Source organism: Oratosquilla oratoria, chromosome 29, assembly GCF_046742065.1.
Source record: "Oratosquilla oratoria isolate Oo_2021 chromosome 29, ASM4674206v1, whole genome shotgun sequence".
Classification (NCBI taxonomy): domain Eukaryota; kingdom Metazoa; phylum Arthropoda; class Malacostraca; order Stomatopoda; family Squillidae; genus Oratosquilla; species Oratosquilla oratoria.
In genome coordinates, this window is record NC_134805.1 from 18,531,246 (window position 1) to 18,553,138 (window position 21,893).

At 38.4% G+C, this 21,893-nt stretch overlaps 1 protein-coding gene across 3 annotated transcripts in view; it reads right to left on the reverse strand.

Annotated features, from left to right (window-relative positions):
* Positions 1–4,164: 4,164 nt before the first annotated feature.
* The window catches only part of LOC143040626 (transcription intermediary factor 1-alpha-like), a 74,013-nt gene continuing 56,284 nt past the window's right edge, over positions 4,165–21,893 (reverse strand). The window contains exons 9-15 of one of the 3 annotated variants that reach the window (XM_076211802.1): positions 21,051–21,816; positions 20,618–20,789; positions 15,048–15,182; positions 9,699–9,802; positions 9,297–9,548; positions 8,310–8,462; positions 4,165–7,962 (exon numbers count right to left, since the gene is read on the reverse strand). In XM_076211802.1, coding sequence (XP_076067917.1) covers positions 7,810–7,962; positions 8,310–8,462; positions 9,297–9,548; positions 9,699–9,802; positions 15,048–15,182; positions 20,618–20,789; positions 21,051–21,816 — 1,735 coding nt within the window. In that variant the 3' untranslated portion in view covers positions 4,165–7,809. Of the gene's footprint in view, positions 7,963–8,309; positions 8,463–9,296; positions 9,549–9,698; positions 9,803–15,047; positions 15,183–20,617; positions 20,790–20,915; positions 21,817–21,893 lie in introns of all 3 variants that reach the window. The other 2 variants (XM_076211800.1, XM_076211803.1) reach the window with 2 other exon arrangements.

Sequence of the window (21,893 nt, forward strand, 5' to 3'; positions counted from 1 at the left end):
ATGATCGTAACGGTGCTGCTTGCTGTTGAATGTGTGAAAAATATAGTCCTTTTAAAATCTATATTCTACAAGGTGCTTTGCATATATACATATATTATATATATATATATATATATATATATATATATATATATATATATATATATATATATATATCTATATATATATATATATATGTACACCATAATTTAGACATTCTTCATGTTAATTAGAACAACTTTGCACCTTCTATCAAGGTCACAACAGAGACATGCATAATAACGTCAGGAAAGCAGCCAAAAATAGCGACTCCCCCTCGTTCGTATCTTGTTGCACTACTCTGGCGATCACCCATCCCGTCCCCTGTTTCTCCTGGCGGGACTTGGCAGATAAACAGGGAGATCATAACATGAGCTGCAATGTGAATAGGGTCACGTGTACACACACGCACGTATGCATTCTCTCCCCCTTTTGTCTATTTTGCCCTTTTCGTCCTCTGCTTGTCCTTCACCGCCAAACCGGTTCAATCTTCAGCCGCACACACCTTTCCTCATCTCCTTCATGTGTGTGTGTATATATGTATATATATACATACATATATATATATATATATATATATATATATATATATATATATACATATATATATATATATATATATATATATATATGAATAAGGTGGTAAAGAAACAGGTTGAACCAGGAACACTAATGTAATCTAACGTTTCGACTATAGGTCTTCTCCAGAGTAACAGGCTAATACCGATAGTATTGATATATACCCTCATAGTGGATCATTTTGCCGGACATCTTAGAATGAAGTGCCCTGATTGGTCCGCGCTTTCGCCGAGGACCATTCTGGCTGCAACCAATGAGAGTTTTGCAAACACTTCCCTATGGCTGGTGACCCCTCCTGAGATGATATATGCGGCTTCCACCAACTTTCTCATGAGAGCAGGAGTGGAAAAGGAGATGGCAGATTGGGCTGACGAAAAAGTACTAAGGTGGACTGGACACGTGGAAAAATGAGTGAAAAAAGATTAGCAAAAAAGGTGAGGAAGGCAGAGGTAGAGGGAGTGAATTTGAGGGAACGACCGAGGATGAGATGGATGGATGGGGTAAGGAGGGTGTTGAGCAAGAGGGGAATGTCTGTTGAGCAAAGAAGGGAGAAGGCAGGGGATAGAATGAGTGGAGAGAACGACTGCGTATGGATGATATTTTGATGCAGCCCAAAGGAATTGCTTTCCATTTTCTCTATTTTCTACACGAGGGGATGGAGGGGTGAGGTCGCTGATTAAGTAAGGCAACCTTGATGTAGATGTACAGTGTCCCAATGCATTACTTCTGATCCAGGCAATGGGCAGGAGACCAGGATGACTTCATGCATAAGGAGGAAAAGAGGGAGGTAAGGGCAGTGGATGGGAGTGGAATAGGTGGGAATGGGTGTGTGCCTTTGACTTGGGTCCCTTATAATAGGGAAGAAATCCTTAGTATGTAGATGGATAGATATGCATACACACACACACATTATATATATATATATATTTTTTTATATATATATATATATATATATATATATATATATATATATATATATATATATATATGTAGAACACTGAATGGGTCCCAGTGATTAGAGATACATTTTAACAACCACATTGCACTTTAATTCTAAGCCATCAACATCGGGAGACCAAATGGAGGCCGACATGCAGAAATTGAAATGCGGTGCTGCCAAAAATCTTTCCCCATGGGGGATGGCTGAGTCAAAGTCCATCCTACATTCATTCAAGGCAATTCATCGCCCCTCCCACCTTAGCATCTTGTGGATGAAAGGTTCATCCCCATCACTGCCACACTGCTCAGGTCTAAGACAATGCAGTGCGGCACCCACACAAATATGTTTAGCATTGTGTATTAGAGGACTCGGCAGTAGTTTGTTACTGGTACTGTGGTGGAGTTGAAGTATCGAAGTGGATGGATATCACCTCTCAAATTCATTCATTACCAGGGATGCCAACAAGAGATGTATCCAGCAGGATACAGATTTGAAGCAGGTAGAGATCCGAATGATCCACAAATGTATTCTGTGGAAAAATGGATGGCATGACTTGTTGTGGGAATTGTTAATAGGGCATTTCATGAATTTTATATGATTACATAGGATGCAAAGTGGAGGATTATGGATAATATGTAGGGCAGTGGGGATGATGAAGAGGTGAAGACTGAGGCAATGGGGGAGGGGAGAAATCTAGATTGTTTCAACTGGGAACACTTCTAAGTAATCTACTCCATGATTACAGTAGGGTCTATTGGTATAATGTATCTGTTGACATCCTTTGAATGAGTGGATGGGTATGAAAGTGATTCCTGCCACATGACTTCAGTTGGTGTTTTAGATTTTTGGTGGCTTGAGTGTGACAGAAATGTATTGGAGAAAGTAGCCTGAGGGCTATGGTGAAAGACTTGGCCAACTATATGCCATGTGGTACTTGCCTGGGTAACTGAAGCTGCTCCCAGGGATCGGTGCCACCTGTGTAAGAGCTGGTGGCAGGTGGGGGTGCTTTGACTGTTTGGCCCCAACTCTTGGGGTTGGGAGTGGGACTATGATGCAGATACTGCCACACCAGGATGCAACACTTCACTCCTTACTATACAACACTTTATGGAAGGCTGCATTGTACATAATCACATATACCAACATACACTCTACAATGGATTTGTGGAAAACTCCTGTTCCAGCCATGGCATTCCTCAGGGAGATGGGACTATTCTACCAGACAGTCTAGAGAATGACAACAACTATATGCCATTCTCTTGCCATATGGAGAGGCATTATGTATTTGTCAAGTTCTTGACGGGTTCTAGAAGCTTTAATGGTGTAGGAGACAAGGTTGGTAGGGATGTTTTCAATATATGAGAGATACTTAGTTATATCAGCGTATGCTGGATTTCCAGGAGTGTCCACTTTTGGAGTACAAGATTTTTATTCGAGTTGCGGAATGCTCCTGTGCTGAAGCATAGCCTACAGGATACTAAAATCAGTTCCAAGCATGGGCTCTGGACAGCAGAACGAAACTCATAATCTACAAACAATTCTTAAGAAGTTCAATTGACTATGTCTCCACAGGACAGTTCCCAACAATTGGGAAAAGAAATACCTTACAATCTATACAAAATAAAACATTGAGAATAAGAACTAGTTAGATCAAAGCTATCCCCAATGGAACACTTGCACATACACATACCAAGGCATTTTCCCCCTTACAAGGGAGGTAGCCAAAGAGAAAAAGGCATAAAACCATTCCCACCCATTCCATCCCTAAATACACTCCACCCTCCCTCTTATCTTAGCACCTCCTGGATGACAGACTTGCATATAAGAACCAAAATCTTTTTAATGGAATATAACATAAAAATTATAGTTCTATTCAAGAGCTTTCAACCTTATTTCATGCCTTACCCATGTTCCAACCTCTATCTCTCCTCAGTTTCATTTCACTCAACACTAACGTCTCCATCTTCCTGGCATACTACCAATCTCTTCCTTTATCTCAAGTGCCACATTCATATACCCGTCATCCAAGAGGAGCCAAGAAAAGAGGGAGGCGAAGGATGGTGAACGGGAGTGGAGTATGTGGCAATGAAATGGGTGGGAGTGGATTTATGCCTCTGACTTTGGTTATGTCTCTTGTAAGGGGGGAAAAGCTGTTGGTTCATGTATGTACATTCACATACATTTAATGACCCAATTACATAGGTTCTGGCTGGAGTTCTCCCAGTCTCTTTTGCCTCAATATTCATTGGAGAAAAAACAGTGGGGATCCCAAGTCCCTTCACTTTGTTCCATTTAGTTCTCTTCTATGATACCTTTCGGAATGCAGTTGAGGCATTTTTTCAACCCTCTCCTCAATCACATTGACACCAGAGAAGGAAGCGATTGCTATAGAAGTGGTAAAGAATAGTTTCAAGGGGGCATCAGTGGTACAAAAACATCTCGCTATTTCTTCAAGTAGAGTAGCTCTGTTCCACAGGGGCTTACAATATACTATCCAAAATCATCATACAATGACAAAGCCTTTCACTATTCCCTTAATTCCTAAAAGGGTACATACATATACCAAAGACTTTTTTCCCCTACATGGGGGGTAGCCAAAAAGAAGGGGGATACATTTAAAACCCAACTCTGTTCTTACAGCTTTATTTAAAAGGTCGACTGGAGCTGCTTACTGAACATAGAATAACAGTCACGAGGTGATACACCTTAGCAAATAATAATATTAATCATAGTTGTAACTCTACCAACTATTCAAATAGAGCACAGAACTAAACTACCCAGCAGTAGTATGTTTGTTTCAACGGCCAACAGAGTCGTGAGAAATCAAGATGGATAGTTTAACAACTAACAGAGCAAAAAGTAATCAGAGTTCAGCAGTTTTCAGTTTATCACTTCCTACATGTATATGTGTGTTCCCAACATCAAAAAACATAATTGGATATGCTGCTTCAGAGATCAACAAAAAAGACAATGAAAGGGTCACAGTAATTCTTATGCATAACTTTGGAGGGAAATGTATTTGAAATTGTATAAAGTCTTTATACACAATCAAGTAAATTCACTACCTTCACCTCTTATGCCATTCACTACCATTTCTAAACTGGCTCTTTTTACCTGCCACTAGTAAGCAACAGGAATACCTTGGAAGAGTGTTTCCCCCTCCCCCCCAAATTTGGTTTGTTGCATTCAACTTTTATATATCACTACTGATGCAAAGAATAGTTAATCACTACCATTGGTCTCCCAAAATAAGCCATCATAACCTAAAAACAGCTTCACACCAGAAACTTTAAACACAATGAGCAAATAAGGATATCAAAATACTTGTGAATTAAGCAAATAATTGGCAAAATTGTATGATCACTTTTACGACAAAATACTCTGCACATCCACAACCACATCTAACAACTGATATTTGCTCATCTCTGCATTTTGGCAAGTAAGCAAAGGTTATGAGGAAAAAGAAGAGAAAAAAAAAAAAAAAAATCTTATTGCTCCTTAAAAAAAAAAAAAAATCAAATTTGTACATTATGAAATACAGGCAATACACAAAATAATGTACTCATTCTAATACAGTGCATCTGACATGTGACACAAATTGCACCTCCTTCAATTCTTATCAATAAATAGTGTTTACCTGTTGTCCATTTTCACGTATAAAAAATAATAATAAAAACATCACATAAATACATCTGAGCCAACCTTTAATAGTGATACCAGGGACAGAGAAAATAAGACATCAACCAATACAAGTTCATGTGGCGGTCCCGAGAACCTATTCTTCTGTGACCTCGTCAATAATAACAATGGAGGCTTACCCTCAACCTCAACAATGTACGTGTTGCCACACTACAGCTCCTACGAGAGGCAAGGGGTAGAATGGTTGTGCTCAGACGAGGAAATAAATTGCATACCATTGAAAAAATCAGTCCATAACATTGAAGACTGAAGGACCCTGAGAGATACATAAGCAGCGATGCTACTTGCAAACTATAAAACAAAAATGGAAATACAAATGAAGACAATACTGCAGCAAACCTAAGAATGTAAAATATTCCAGTAGGATCAAAGACAGCCATACTTTAGACACTGTAGACATAGATCACCCTAGAATAGTTAATCTAGCAGCTAATAATGAAGTCACTATGACACAAGTTGGTTTGCATATTATAATTACAGTCTTATAAGCCCCCTGGCGCTTTTTTGGTTACTTGCAACTGTCAGCTATGATATGAGAACCAGGTCGCTCTGGTGAATGTGTATCTGCAGCAACTGTCTGGAACCAATACCCACAATCTTTCACAGGGGAACTACTCTAGAAAAGGGGGAAGAAGAATTTGAGTGCTCTACAGTGCTTCGAGAAGCACCTACTTCCTCGAGCAAATCACAGATGTACAACTCAACACATATGATTGTTAAGTTTACTTTCCTAAGTAGTTGAGATGCAGCATTCCCAAAGACTTGTCATATGGCTTACTTAAGTTATGCAGGTCATAAGTATTCACCTTAAGTCACCCATAAATAAATGAAAGAAAGCTATAGATATGAGAAATAGAAAACAAAAACTCCAGAGAAATAACTTAAATGGAGAGAGACAGAGAGAAAGAGAGAGAGAGAAATAGAATGAGATAGACTGAGAGAGCGGGCAGATGAGAGATGGGGACACATGACAGGAGGAGGTTAATGAATGGGAGGGGTAATGAGAGGAAGAGGGAATGAAAAGGAGAGGGATTGAGAGGGACTGAGAATGAAAGGGAAAGGGAATGGAAAGGAATGGATTGAGGGAGCGAGGGAATAAGAAGAAGAAGAGAGGGGGGAGATGAGGAGAGGGAGAGAGAGGAGGGAATGTGGAGGAGAGAAGTAGGGAGAGTGACGAGAAAGAAAAGATAGAAAAATCTTTGAAGTGCAATATGACATACCCTGTTTTATTATCAATACACTGCCAATATCTGCACTCCACTCCACTGTGTCCTAGACATATACAGACCCCTCATTATGGATATTTGAGAACAGATTGTAAGAATGCCACACGCCGATAAAAGGTCTCCATACATACTACTGGCAGCCAAGTACTGAACATTCTGGTCTGACTTATCAAATATCACCAGATGTAAAAGGTAAATGCTCAATTCTGTGTTGCATAAAAAAAATGTCTATTCATCTAAATTGGCATTGTTTTTCTTTTTTTTTTTTAGTAGGTGAAACAGAACACCTTAGTAACATACACATGATCAAAACCATTTGTTTTATAGAAATATATCTCTGTTATGAAAACTCGCCAAATCAATCCTCATAACTTTTTTTTTCAGTTTCAGACGAAAGCAGCCATACTCCTTCGCTAATAAGGCACCGACACTTACATGTCATTCATCCAGTAACGCAAAAATCATTCTATTCATAATGGTATAAATAATAACAATGATAGAGTACATAATGTGTAATACTTTCAAACACGTCAATATAAAAGAAATACAACTAAAGATTTATAAAAATCAAGATCCACAAAATATTTAGGCACTTTTAATTTCATTCATTTGATCAGAAACTCATAGAGTTCCACATTTTCTTTACATATCCTTCCTTTCACAATGAGCTTTCACAATGGGAGTACCTTACTAGAGAAGACTTATGGCATTCATCAAAGAAGCTTATATTTGTTTCATTTATGTGCAAGAAGCACACACCTTCTTTTACTGAAGTTCACTTATTTCTGTTCTAATTTGTGAAAACATTATGCCCACTACCAAACCCTCCTTTATCACTCATGATAAAGAAAGATTATTCTCCGTTTAGATGCCAATCGTATAAAAGGAACCCTGCATAAGCAGGTCAGTATATACATTAGTGACATACATATTTGCTGTGAAAAAGTATATATTTCATGTGTACTCTCATATACATATATAGATATGTATGTATGCATAGATGTATATCTACATATATATATGCACCTGTGTAAAAATCTTTGAGTACAAATGTGTGTGTGTGTGTGTGTGTGTGTGTGTAATGTAAGGTGATAAACATATAAATAATGTTGAGCATGTGGCAAATATGAATGAATATACAATATTGTATGTGTACTGGTATAAGAAAGTGCGCATGTGTTCACATTCATTTCTCTATGCATATGAATACATATACAACTGTATATTCTTATACAATCATATATACACACAGATGCAAACAACCCTCAAGCACTCGTCATACACACTAAATAATATACATTCATATGTACAGCTACACAGATCTATATGTATTTGAAAGTTGCTCGTTTATCTCTTTTTGCGCTTCGGCTCTGGTGTGTCTGGCTCCGGGTCTTCCTGATCCTCCATTGAATCAAAAGCGTAGTCGGGTAGCCACTTTTCCAGTAACTGTTCAAAGAAGTCTTCTAGTATTCTTGCATTCTGGTAAATTTCTGTGTCTTTCTGTAATGGCAAAAAGAGAGCATCGAGATAAGAAAAAAGAAAGAGAGAAAAAAAACAAAAAACATACACAATGCTAATACAACCAATTTTCTTGTATCATCAAAAGGAGAGAGAGGGAGAGAGAGAGATAGAGAGGAGGGAGGAGAGAATGAGAGAATGAGGGAAGGAAGTAAAGAAAGAAGGAGGGAAGTAGAGAAAGAGAGAAAGAGAGAAGAAGGGGAAGGAAGAGGGAGGGAAGAAGAGAAAGAGGGAGGGAAGGAGAAAAATTGGGAGGAAAGCAGAGAAAGAGGGAGGGAAGAAGAGAAAAATTCTGACAATCCAGAACTAACAGTTCAATAACCACTTACTGGATTGAATTCATAGCAGTTTTTAAATATAAGGCGGATATCCCGAATAATTTCATCGAGGGAATCATAAGACTCCAATGAGTTTGGTAGCAGCTTCCTTTTGATCACCTCCAAAGCCATGGGATGCTTGATTATTTCATAATACTCGGTTAACTGCAACAAAAGAAAATTTCATAGTAGTTAAATGTAATGAAAGAGAATTTCAATACACAAATGTATCTACATTTCAAGCATGTATGGGAAGATGTGAAAATAATTTCAGTAACAAACACACATACAATCTTCATTCTCTCTCTCAACACATATACATTTGTAGAAGACCCATCTGCTGCTCTATGGCTAGGACTTTGGTTTGTGTGTGTGGTGTTCAACTGGGGTTGTTTCAGTGCAACTTCTTATTTTCATGTTTTGTGTTGTTTGCAGAAGTTAGGTACTATGGAGAGTTGCTGTGTCCTGCCTGCAAGAGGGTACTCTGCCATCAGGGAAAGGATGAGAGGGAAAATCTCAATGGAGAACCCTGCTTCCCTGTGCTCAATACTACTCGGATGCAAAAGGATACATCTACCCTACCCCTACAAGGAAGTATAGGCAGCCAAGTGACTGGAACCTGGTTTCCACATCAGGACCAGAAACTCGTTCTATTCTACTTATCAATTCCCATCAACTACCTCCCCATCTATTCTATTCATATAAGGAAGTCAGCACATTGGTGCCTGCCCTCATGGTATTAATGAGATTTTTCCTTAATAAATTGTTCCAACCACTTCATGGATGGGAGGTTAATTTTCGAGAATCTAATGATTTTCAATGTACTCCACATTTGTTTTCCTATTTATAGTTTCTGTACATAAACTAGAAAGTGATATTAGTAACATAAAACATTCATTTTTTTTCATTCATTCATATACCAAAGGCTTTTTTCCCCTTTATAAGGGTAGCCAACATGAAACATAGGTAAAATAAATCTAGCAACAATGGATGACATACCTCTCGATCAACAAGTTCTCTAAAAGGTTGTGAAGCTTCATAATTGCAATATAATTCTAATACTATTCGTTGAGCTATCATCAATTCTTTTGACGACAATTCCAGTTTCCTCTTGCCCGTAGGAGATACTGGCCCAACTGCTATGGTAGATGTAGAGGCATTTTGGAGATCTGTGCATAGCATACATTGCCATTTTTCATTTTCCGTCGGTAAATGAGTTAAGGAAGGAATATGGCAATTGACATGGAAAACCTGAAAAGAATAAAGCACATTAGCCAACCAGGGCAGGGAAAATCATCTGAAAATGAGTGGAACTATGTCATATATCGTTCAAGCATCTGAAAATGAGTGGAACTATGTCATATATCGTTCAGAGTTGTGAGTAAATGAAGAGCTTCTAACCTTTGGACAGAAGTCACAACAAATGAGGTCTCCACCATCCCAACAAACTGCACACCAGTCCTCATTGGGATCATTGGGGTCTTTCTTGAAAGTGCTTCCCCCAACTGAAACAAGGAGATTCCATGATAAAAAAGAGAAAGAAGGAGGCAGAGAGAGAGAGATAATAAAATAAACAAATAAATAAATATAACCTGGAAGGGATGCATACCTTAATTACAAACGACTTCCAGACAAAGGAGATGGATTTTGTGGTCAATATAGGATGTGGCATGCAACACTACTAAATATAACACAATGGTATACAACACTGGTATCAGAATACATGTATATTACTGTGAATGCTATGATAATGACCATGAGACTGAAAATGGTGACAAAATAAATACAGTGAGTCCTCCTTATACAGTAATTCTTTATCTGGTAAATTCACAGTTATGGTATTTGGTAATTACTACCCTCGATTCTATCTACAGTAGGAAAAATTCACAGATATGGTATCTGCTCGTGTTTTGGAGGTAAAATTAGATATTATGAAGAGGAAAGAGCAGGGAGAAGGTACGTCTGCCATAAATCAGAACTTGGGTTCGGTATACGGTAATTTCGATTTGTGGTAAGGTTTTCAGGAACGCATATGTACCGTATAATGAGGACTCACTGTAATGGAATTCTGTAGTAAAAGTGAAATCTGGATTACATAAATTATGTAGTGAAAGGTGTGAAATGTGATACTGTGTGAAGTAATTAGTGTTGCCCGTAGCCCCACAGTGGCTGGCAACGGTCCTTGAGTCTTTCCAGAGATCTGGGAAGAAACACTGACCAGTTGCCTGTATTGTCACTAGCTTATAGTTGTCAGGGGAAAGGAACAGCTGTGAGAAAAAGGGGGAGAATATACAACTAAAAGTTATACGAAGGAGAACTTGGGCTGTTCCAGAAACCAATTATAAGCTTTTCAGGGATGCACTTCCAAGATGGTGATGGAAGTGAGGTTGTTCGTGTGGATTAAAAACGTGGAGCTGGGTGACTTTTTATTATCATCATCATTATTATTATTATTATTATTATTATGATTATTATTATATATATATATATATATATATATATATATATTTTTTTTTTTTTTTTTTTTTTATGTTTGTCTTGCAGGAATTTGTTGTTGCTCCCAGGTTAGTGAGAAACATGATGGTATGTGTGAAATGTGGTAAAGATGATATATGGTGTCAAGTGTGATACAGTAAGACACTTGATGACAAAAAATAAAACTTACAATACTGATGAGAATATGTTGTGATTATAAGACAAGAACTACTGTGGAATGCACCATAGAAGGAGCACTGATGTCACAAGAGTATATACTGCTGTACAACAGTAATAGTGCTGTGGGTACAATATATAGTGAGGGCATAAAACTTCAACAGCAAAATACAATATCAAGGGAGAAATATTACATCAAAAGTATAAGAAAATTTGGGATGGGGAACGGGGAAAAGGCAGAGAATGGTAATAAAAATTAACATTCGGATACGAGGCGAGGCAAGATGGGGGTTTTCAATGACAGGAAACAAAAGGGAACTACGTACCCAAAGTAAATGCGAAAAATTACATAAATACAAGTCAATATTCATTACAATATATAGTAGCCCTCTGGGTGCAAGACACGGGTGAAAATGATCTTACATCTAACACAATTTCCAAAGGAAATATTCTTAAGGGTGATTACTGCTATTTTCGCAAAAGCAAATAAATAGTAACTTCCTCATGTCAAATGTGAAAAAGTAAAGAATATATGTATTTACTATATAAGGGGGTGGCCAAATCAAATCCCACACCCATGTCATACACATCAAAATTTATTTTGCACGACCCTCCCATCTCAGCATCTCATAGATGAAGAGTTGTTCCTGACCTTTGTCACACAACATGAGGCGATGGAGTACGGTACATTTCCACAGGTAGAAAGAGAGAGAAGGAAGGAAGAAAGAAAGAAAGAAAGAAAAGAAAAGAAAAAGAAGAAGAAGAAAAAAAAAAAAAAAAAGTAAAAGGTGGAAAAGTATCTGGGGTCACATGTAGCAGTGAATGGAGGTGTGGATGTGAAAGTGAATTATAGAGTAAAGTAAGCAGGTAATACCTACATGGAATGAAAAGTGTTATGAGAGATAGGTGATTCACCATGGTCTTGGATCACATACTGGACTTGACAGATATTACTCTCCTGGATACGGGTAATAATGAGGCCTCTCTTTCTCTCTCTCTCACACACACATACACAAGACCTGCAACCTTCGGGTAACCAGCAACAGCCTCCAGGAGGGTCTATGGACTGTTAGTGTGGGGCAATGATCCTCTGGTCCTCCTATAACTGTGCTAGTGTGGTTTTTGCTTCTTGTGAATGAAACTTTTCTTTAGGAAAACTGACAGAGTAGGGTGTTGAGTGGTCAAGTCTTGAAGAGTTTGTTTTGTGATCTGAGTGACTTTGTTTTTGTGTGGATGTATTGTGTGATACAAGTGGTAGATTATTCTAAAACTTATACTGCTAGTGTAGTTTTTGTTGCATTCAAATGGGATGGGTGAGTAAAAGGTGAGTGCTCTAGCATCGATCTGTGTACATTTTCAAGTGGTGCTCTATTACAAGGTGGAGTGTTTGTGTCCAGATGGTCTTTTGGGATGGTATTGGTGCATCAATGGGCATTAACATGTATCAAGTAGGTGACTGCTTTGAATCAACCAGCTTCCTTACAAGGGAGAAAGGGACTTTAACCCCTTCCATACGGTGCCGCACACGTAGGCGTCATGGACTTAGATCTCGGTGGCAGCAGCCAATGCCAGCCGTACGACGTGTCGTAATAATACTCGCATCATAAAATATAGTCACCGCTTATATCGATCGTTCTCTCTTCACCCGTGAATTTTGATAACCATAGAAAATGCGATTACAAAAGAATTAGAAAGAATGTCATTATGGAGGGGCGACTACAATAAATATAATCAAGACGCCGATATGGCAGCCTCGCGAATACACTCGCTCCCCATGACGCCTATGTGTGCGGCACCGTATGGAAGGGGTTAATGTGTGCAAGTGTATACCTACAAAACAAACAGGTCACATGAAGAATTGTCACCCCAGAATACCCACATGAAGAATTGTCATCCCAGAATGCCCACATGAAGAATCATCACCCCATGACATCCCACCTGAAAAAGTCACCCCAGTATGGCGAATATCAAGAGTGGAATTAAGACCAAGTTAGATTAGGTTGAATGAGGGTTATGCTTATTGTCATCAACTTAAACAACCAATTGTAAACTCGGGATGGCCCACATGATGAATTGTCACCCTAGGATAGCCCACATGAAGAATTGTCACCCTGTTGAAGTCTGGAGTGACGATTCTTCATCTGATCCAAACAAACATATAAATACACACACATACACACACACACACACGTGCAAACACAATTATGGAACAACTCACTCATTGCAGTCATCTTTCAAATAATCAAATCTGCCAGTCATAGAGCCTCAATCCAGGGACCTCATGATTAGAGAGTCCCGTCTGCTACATCTTGCCACACAAAGGATTAAAAGGATCGTAATCTACTGTGTACAGTAGAATTAGGAAGCAATGTTGGCTGCACTTATGGCCTGAACATTTGAATTTTTCATCTAACTCCCAATCCTATCAGCAGCATTTGAATGAGGCTTTTATTTGCTTCACTGTTGTATAGTGAGTTCTCCTTATATGGTAATTCTTTATCTGGTAAATTCACAGTTACGGTATTTGGTAATTACTACCCTCGATTCTATTTATGGTAAGAAAAATTCACAGATACAGTATCCATTCGTGTTTTGGAGGTAAAATTAGATATTTTGAAGAGGAAAGAGCAGGGAGAACGTAGGTCTGCCATAAGTTGAAACTTGGGTTCGGTACACGGTAATTTCAATTTGCGGTAAGGTTTTCAGGAATGCATATGTACCGTATAATGAGGACTCACTGTAACTATCATGGAGCAAATCACTCTTTGCAGTAACATCTTTCATTTAATCAAATCTGCCAGTCAGTAAGCCTCAATCCCAGGCCCTCATTCTGTTACCATCTTGCCATGCAAAGGATTACAAGGATTGGAACCCACACCGTACAGTAGACCTAGGAATCAGTATTGATGACACCTATGGCCTGAACATTTGAATTTTTCACCCAATCTCCAATCCCATCAGCGGACACAGGAGCATTTGAAATGTTTTTATTCACTTTGTTGTTGTAAATATTATTTGGCAAATCACTTGTTGTGGTGACACCTTTCAAACAATCAAATCAATCACTTGTGGATACTTGATCCTGGGGCCTCATGATTATGTGTGTTTGTGTGTTCGTGTGTGAATGAGAAATTGGCCTTTGCATCTAAACAATTTTCTTATACTGCAAGCAATACAAATGTTTTTTAGAAACAACAGATACACTTGGGGAAAAAAAATATAACTTATGAATCAAACTTATTTGATGCTGTTGAAAAAGAAATACAATCTATAATAAATGTGTCAATTACAAATTAAATGATGAGGAAATAAAAGACCACTTCTACAACAAAACTAAATACAATGCCAAAACTTAAAATAAACATTTCTGGCGAAAACATAGATATTAAATTATGTCTAAATACCACACATAAAAAAATCATCTATGAAATACATAATTGTAAAATACACGTGTTGGAGAAATGTGCAAAAAGAGGCATAAACCATTTGCATATATTACCAGAGATATTAGTTCCTGTTATTAAAGACGTAACCTTCCATATTTGGTTAAGTAGAAATTAGTGTCTTATAAGAAGAAGTTTAAAGTATATTGAAGTATATGAAATGCAGTGGTTGAATTCCAACCCTCCCAGCACATGCAACAGCAATGATGGCAGCGGTAGAGCAATGAAGGCAGTGGCAATTATTAATCATAGTATTAGCTGTTGCATTGGTACTGATGGTGAAAGTAGTAATAGTAGTAGCAGTAATGAGATATATAGTATTAATCATACATATAGACTCCCAAAGAATTTATTAAGTTACAAGAGAAAGACCTTTCCTTTCGCAAATAATGCAGTCCCGTTACGGTGCGATGTAAGAGATAATGCTGTTACTGATGAATACCACTGCTTGTTAAGACCATTACCTAAAATGTCAGCAGTAAGAAATTATTTTGCCTACTAGTCATGTCTAATGGAGTGCAACCCTGTGTAAAGAATCTATGACTATTGTGCACATGCCAGATTGTTTGTGTGCACCCATGTATGCACATAACCATGCATTACCACCATGACTTTGGCAAACTTGAGGAAGGCTGCAAGATTTTCCAGACAATACCTTCTGTTGACCTTCTTCTTTTCTCCATATCCATTGCAGGGAAGACATCCGCAATCCTAAGGGGCGGGAGGCTATCATCACTCTCACCATGATCCTTGCCCTCCAGGCCTGCTTTGCTCGAATTCACTCCTACACCTAGACAAAAGCTATAGGCTTAGTAGGGCAACAAATCCAATGTGCCCACCGTGCTCATCCTAAATCACCTGGACTGTTGTCATGGATTATAAGGAAAACAAACAATGCAGTGTGTCTTAACACTTACACCATTCTTCATATGAAATGCAGATACCAGTCTCATACCTGTCAAGTCTTACGTTCTTTGTGTAAGTCTTACATAATTTCTATGATTTTCAAGTCTTACGGCATATGTTGAAAAACTTGCACTTTTTCTCCACGTGCAATGTGTTTTTTAATGTTTGTTTTAAACACAATAAAAAGCAGTACTGTTTACAAGTACCTTTGTAAACAGTAATGTGTTCATACTAAGTCATGTGTTTACATTGTGTTTTCATTCTGCATTTGTTTTGAAATAATATTGAATGACAAAAAATATATAGTTTTCTTATGGCTTAATTACCGTTTTATACACAAACTTATGGTCTCTAATGTAAAATCTTATGGCAAGGCACTACAGCAACTTGACAAGTATGCAGTCTATGTATGAACAGCTAAAAGCTCTTCAAAGCTGGTAGAAGAGTGTGTAACCATTTAGTTAGGCATCTGTGAGTCACTGCTCATGTAACACAGATGACTAATGAGTATCTAAATGATCCTTATCAGTGCTACCAACTGTGAGGACCTTTCAACCATAAACCAAGGCTGGCATCCTCATTACATATGAAGGCAGTGTATCTTATTGCTACTCTAAGGATGTACATAGCTCACCACCAATTTAAGGATACGACTCTCAGTACTGTTAAAAAATTCTTACACAGTAAAATATCCCTCTACAAAAGACCATGTGCGTGCCTATTAAACAAGGCATGTGATCAAAATTCAATCTATGGAGATGCAACCATCGGCATTATTATACAGCTGGAAATGGTGCGCAGGAGATTTGGGCTGTAACATTTACACGGGAAGATCCTGACCACCTCTGTCACAATTCCTTACTGTCATTCTGCAAGCTTCTATTTTCTTCTATGCTTGGACATAAATGCACCAGTCATCAAAATACATCCTTCAAGAAAATTACATAATTAGGCACTAAGACTTGAAGGAAACTTTCATTTGAAATTAAGAAATATTTGGGATGTTCGGTGGCCAAGAGATTTGGGTCATCAATATTTGGACAACAGGTCAGGAGTTAGGAGTGAGGGTAGTTTGAAGGTGCCTGGCACCAAAGCAAGTTTGTTATAGGGGCATACGACATTAAATTCCAATTCAAAAAGTCCCCCATAAAGAGCCACTGACCAAGTCCTCTTTGGGAAAGGGTTCATCAAGTTAAACAGAATCGAAAACTGAATCGAAACTGGCATCCAAGCGCGCACGCACAATAGAATTTGTAGTAATTGAACGACCTCTCATTCAAACAAAGCAATATATATTTTTCATTATTATTTTCTTAATATTGCTCCTATGTTCAAACAGTGCTCCAACAACTGAACCAAATTAAGCCAGCCATAGATTGCAAGAGTAATAAAGAGTTATGGTCACTGTTATCAACATCACTATCAGTTAACATCGTGTGCCTAAACTCCATGAAATTTTGTGATTCATATTTTTGTGGTGTTTCCTGAATATCTTTTAGTGAAACTGTGATCATGGCCCAATGAAGACAGCTGAAGTGCAACACCCTAAAAGGAAATCAGTAAAGACTACAGTCAAGCTGAAAAAAAGGAACTCGTTTCAAAGTGGGAAATTATATGCACGTTTTGTACTTGACCAGGCAATGTGGTATGGCAAAATCTACCGTATGTTCCAGCCTTGAAAATAGATGGTATGAAATGAATTAATGTAACAAATGGCATGAAAATGGTTATGGATAATAACTTGTTGTTGCCACTTAACTGATTTTCTCAACAATATTTATTCAATACAGTAAGTAAAGGAACCCAAAAGACAAGAGAATATACTTGACCAAGTGATCACTAATTGCAAAGATATAACTGATGAAGAACTTGGTGATCCCAATCTAATTAAGTCCAAGCTACAAAACAGTTTCAAAATACATATCTGAAATACCCAACCTCAAAAATGCTCAATTGACTTGATTAAAAGAGCTTCAGCTCACAGAATTTAAGTCAAAATTGGTTAAAAACCAGTGGAAGGGAAACATTTCAAGACACACTCACTGAAAGTAGTTACATTCCTTTTCGGGAAAAGTAATATCCAAATAATTTTTGTCTAAACTAGCTTGATAAAAAGTTTCATTACAAGAGAGGCTTATCAGAAATTCAAACATTCTAAATCCCCAATAATTACTGAAGCTATACAGGTAGTCGTCGACTTACGACCGAGTTCGGTTCCGACAGACAGGTCATAAGTCGATCTGGACGCAAGTCGGTCTTTATATATATATATATATACAGTATATATTACCCTTTAAATATTTTTGTTACTGTATATATATATTGTATATTATATTTAGCATAACCTTTTTATAATTTTATCTGATTTTCTTTGGGAAACATAGCCTAGGCATAAGCATACTGAATAAAATCCTATCATCTTTAACCTATGATATCTAACACTGTACAAGTATTTTCTAACCTTTTTATTATTTTACCATCAGACTTTCTTTAAGAAACGTATGCATACTGAATAAAATCTTATCATCTTTGAGCTACGTTGTTTAATATTCATTAACTTTTTTATAATTTTTGTTAGGAAACGTAGCCTAGGCCTACACATACTGAATAAAGTCCTGTTATCTTTGACCTACAAATACTTTTTTGTTGTTTACAATAAAATCATTGCAAGGCAAAATTCGGACATTTTTTTATTTTTATTTCAAAACACATTCTTTTCGTTTACGTACTGTACCGAAAATATTGTTATCGACAATAGACTAGGCATAAACAAAGTTTACTGTTACATTTTATTAATCGCAAAACATAAAAATACAAAATGCTGTACCGAACATATTGTTATCGACAACAGACTAGGCATAAAAAAGTTTTACTGTTACATTTTATTAATTGCAAACCATATAAAAATACAAAATGCAAGGCAAAATTAGGAATTTTTTTATTTCAAAACACATTCTTTCCGTTTACGTACTGTACCGAACATACTGTTATTGACAAACTAGCCTAGGCATAAAAAATATTGTGAGGAGGAGAACAGGGGTGAAAAAGGATTTGGGAGAGAGGGTTGATGAAAGAATATTAGGATGGTTTGGACACATGGAAAGAATGAGTGAAGAAAGACTAGTAAAAGAGGTATGGAAGGCCAGCCGTGTAGTTAGTGAATGGAATAAACTTCCTGCAGAGGCAGTGTAATGTAGTTCAGTTCGAAGCTTTAAGATTCGTTTAGATAAATACCTAAGTAAGATGCTGTAATGACTGTCATTTATTTTAGATTATTTGATTATTTGTTTGTTATTAATTTTCTGGTTATTTATCATTTGCTTGATTTCCAATTATCATAATTTGTCTGTCAGTTTATTATTATTTAACTGTACCTATATTTTATTTATTCTATTTATTATTATTTACATTATTATAATTTTTGTTTTATTTTATCTATTTTTCTGATCATTTATATATTTTTTTCGCACCCGACCTGGACACGGACTAAAAGGTCTCCTGTCGGCATGCTCCGCCTTTGTAATCCTTTGTAAGCCAGCTGTGGAGGGAGTGAACATGAGGGGACGTCCTAGGATGAGGTGGATGGATGGGGTGAAGGGGGCTTTGGGGAAGAGGGGAATGTCTGTTGAGGAAGGAAGGGAGAGGACGGAAGGCAGAGGTGAGTGGAGAATGGTTGTATATGGATGATGTTGTGACTGCATGAGGAGGAATGGGCGGGGGGTGGGGGGGGGTAGTATGTGTGAGTAAATTTTGACGCAGCCCGAAGGGATTTCTCCCCGTCCTCCCTTTATATGCAAAGGGGGACGGAGAGGGGGGGTCGCCGATTAAATGAAGCGGCCTTGCTGTGGATGTACTGTGTCTTGCGACACTGCTTCTGACCCAGGGCGGTGGGCAGGGTTCAGGGATGACCCGTCATCCAGATGGTGCTCAGATGAGAGGAAGGGTGGGAGGGGTGTGGAGTGTATTTAGGGATGAAATGGGTGGGAGTGTTTTTATGCCTTTCCCTTTGTGGCTACCTCCCTTGGAAGGGGGAAAAAGCCTTGGTATATGTATGTATGTATGTACATTTTATTAATTGCAAAACATATAAATACAAAAATACAAAACGCAATGCAAAATTAGGAAAGATTTTACTTCAAACACAAAAATTGAAAGAATATTTAGCTGGCTGGGATGCTGACGCTGTCGGCAGCCTGCCAAAACTATCGTACTAGCGTCTCGCGGCGTGCGGAGTAATTGTTCTGCGCTGCCAGACATAACATTGCAATTCTATTACTCTATTAAATGTTAAATATTATTGCACTATCTCGTGGTCGTAAGTCGATCAGTCGTAAGTCGCATAGGTCGTAAGTCGACGACTACTTGTATAGTGATCTAAGACTTTGAAAAAGATGATGATGATATGGTTTAGTCACAAAACCCCCTCTATTGGAAGGCTAGGATGGTGCCCCTTACAGAGGTTTTTGTAGTGTGGAACTGAATGAACCATGCCCTTGGTCCAACTTCGCCAGTGGCAGGGTTCAAACCGCCATCCCCTCGACCTTCGCCGCAAGTAATGACGCCCTAACCCGCTCAGCCAGCGAGCTTCAGATTACAAATGAAAACTGCTGATAATTCTTAAGAAAATCACAGAGAATTCTCCAGCTACATGAAAGATCGAGAATTTATCTGGAACCAGACTGACCAACTTTTGTTTACCCTCTCCGTTTCCCTTTCAGAATCAACAGAAAGGAGAACCAAATAAATAAAACTGACCAATTCCATTCCAAGGTCGTAAGTCAAAGTATACAAGCATATCTGAATATTGACAATAATTTCTATATTGATAATAAAGGGCTTCATGTATTCAATCAAGCGGAGCACTTTTTTTGCGAAAAGGTACCACTGTCTGAAATTGCTGATTTTCCCACCAATCACAGCCACAAACTCTGAACAAAACAAAAAATGTGCACACATTTTACAAAGTACAAGTGAAGGTGCAGTGATAAGTCTTAAATCACAACACTTGCACAAAGTAAATTATTTTTATCAAAAGACATCCAATTATATGGGCCCTAAACACATTTCTATTACTTTATGCTTATTCAATATTATCAGCTCCACCTAAAGACCTCACAAATATGTGCCTACTTAAATCTTACCTTGACATAAGGATACATACACTACCATTTCATGATGAGACTAGGAGATAAAACTTGTAGGAAATGGATGTAGAAAAACACAAGGGAAGCCAATTGTTTCTGTGTATATGCCTTAAATCTACACACTTTATGTGAAAATGCAATCACTTACTACCTTCAAAACTATCCATTCACTCACCATTAACTGAATTGTGGGTCTTTTCCTCGGGCAATGCGTTGGACGGACTGCAAGAGCTGTCCACCAAGAGGGAGTCGCGGCTTGTGTCCTCTCCTTGCGTCTTCTCTCCATTTTCACATGCAGCTCCTCCAGTTGAGTGTTCTTTGTCTTTACCTTCTTCTATGCAGGAGTCCTAGAACAGTCAGGTAAAGATTAAGTCAAATTACATGCAAAAGTACTTTTCAGTGACTGGAACATGAATGAAATGATTACTAGATAAATCTGGTAATATGTTACTTTTTCTGAGTACATCTACTACCTGGGAGGTTTGTTCAAACGGTTTGATCTCCTTGCTATCGCCTGGTGAAGGCTTAGGCAAAATGGGGCGGTAGTCAGGGAGTCGCTGCAGACGAGGTAAGTTTGGGGGAAAGCCTCCAGCCGTAGATGAACTCACCCCTCCATTGGATCTATTCCCTCCGAGGACAATCTTAAACGAGTTGTCGACATTTTCTGTTGGTATGGAAACCATGGGCGCTCCGTTGCTTCCACTGCCACTGTTGCTGCTACTGTTGTTGTTGCTGCTGTGATAGGACCTCCCTGCATCACCCAGTTGTGGAATGTGCCACAGATGGGTGGGACTACTTCGGCTACTGCTCTTGGTTTGCGTTTGTGTGCTGTGAGGGGAAGGGAGGCGCGAATCGGATTTTTGGGAAAGGGGAGGCTGAGAGAGAGTATTTCTGAGAATGCCTTGTAGTGTTAACTGCTGATGTTGTTGCTGGTGGTGCTGTTGTTGTTGCTGTTGCTGCTGCTGTTGCTGCTGTTGCTGCTGCGACACTTGCGGCTGTTGTTGCGGTGTCTGGCCTTTTTGTGGAGGAACTGGGGTAATACTAATTCCTGATGGAGAATTATTGAGCTGTGCAGCCATGCTCATTAAATTGAGAGCATTTGCTGAGTTGGCTGTCGCAGCTGCTGCCATGCTCATGGCTTGGGCTGGTATGCTGGCTGCCATGGCAGCTGCTGCAGCTGGATTTACAGGGTTCCCTCGATAGTGCAGCCCTCTCGAGCTTCCCTGATCGATGTGTCTACTGGATGGGTGCTGCTGCTGATGTTGCTGTTGCTGTTGCTGCTGATGCTGCTGATGTTGCTGCAGTCTGGCCATATGGTGATTGTATGTATTCAGTTTGTAGGAACCCCCTGACCCAAGAAGTCCTCTTAAATGACTGAAAAGGAAAGTTAAAGGTTCAGGTAAATGGTAAATATAAACAAGTAAAAAAAATTAAACAACAAAGTGTTTTTC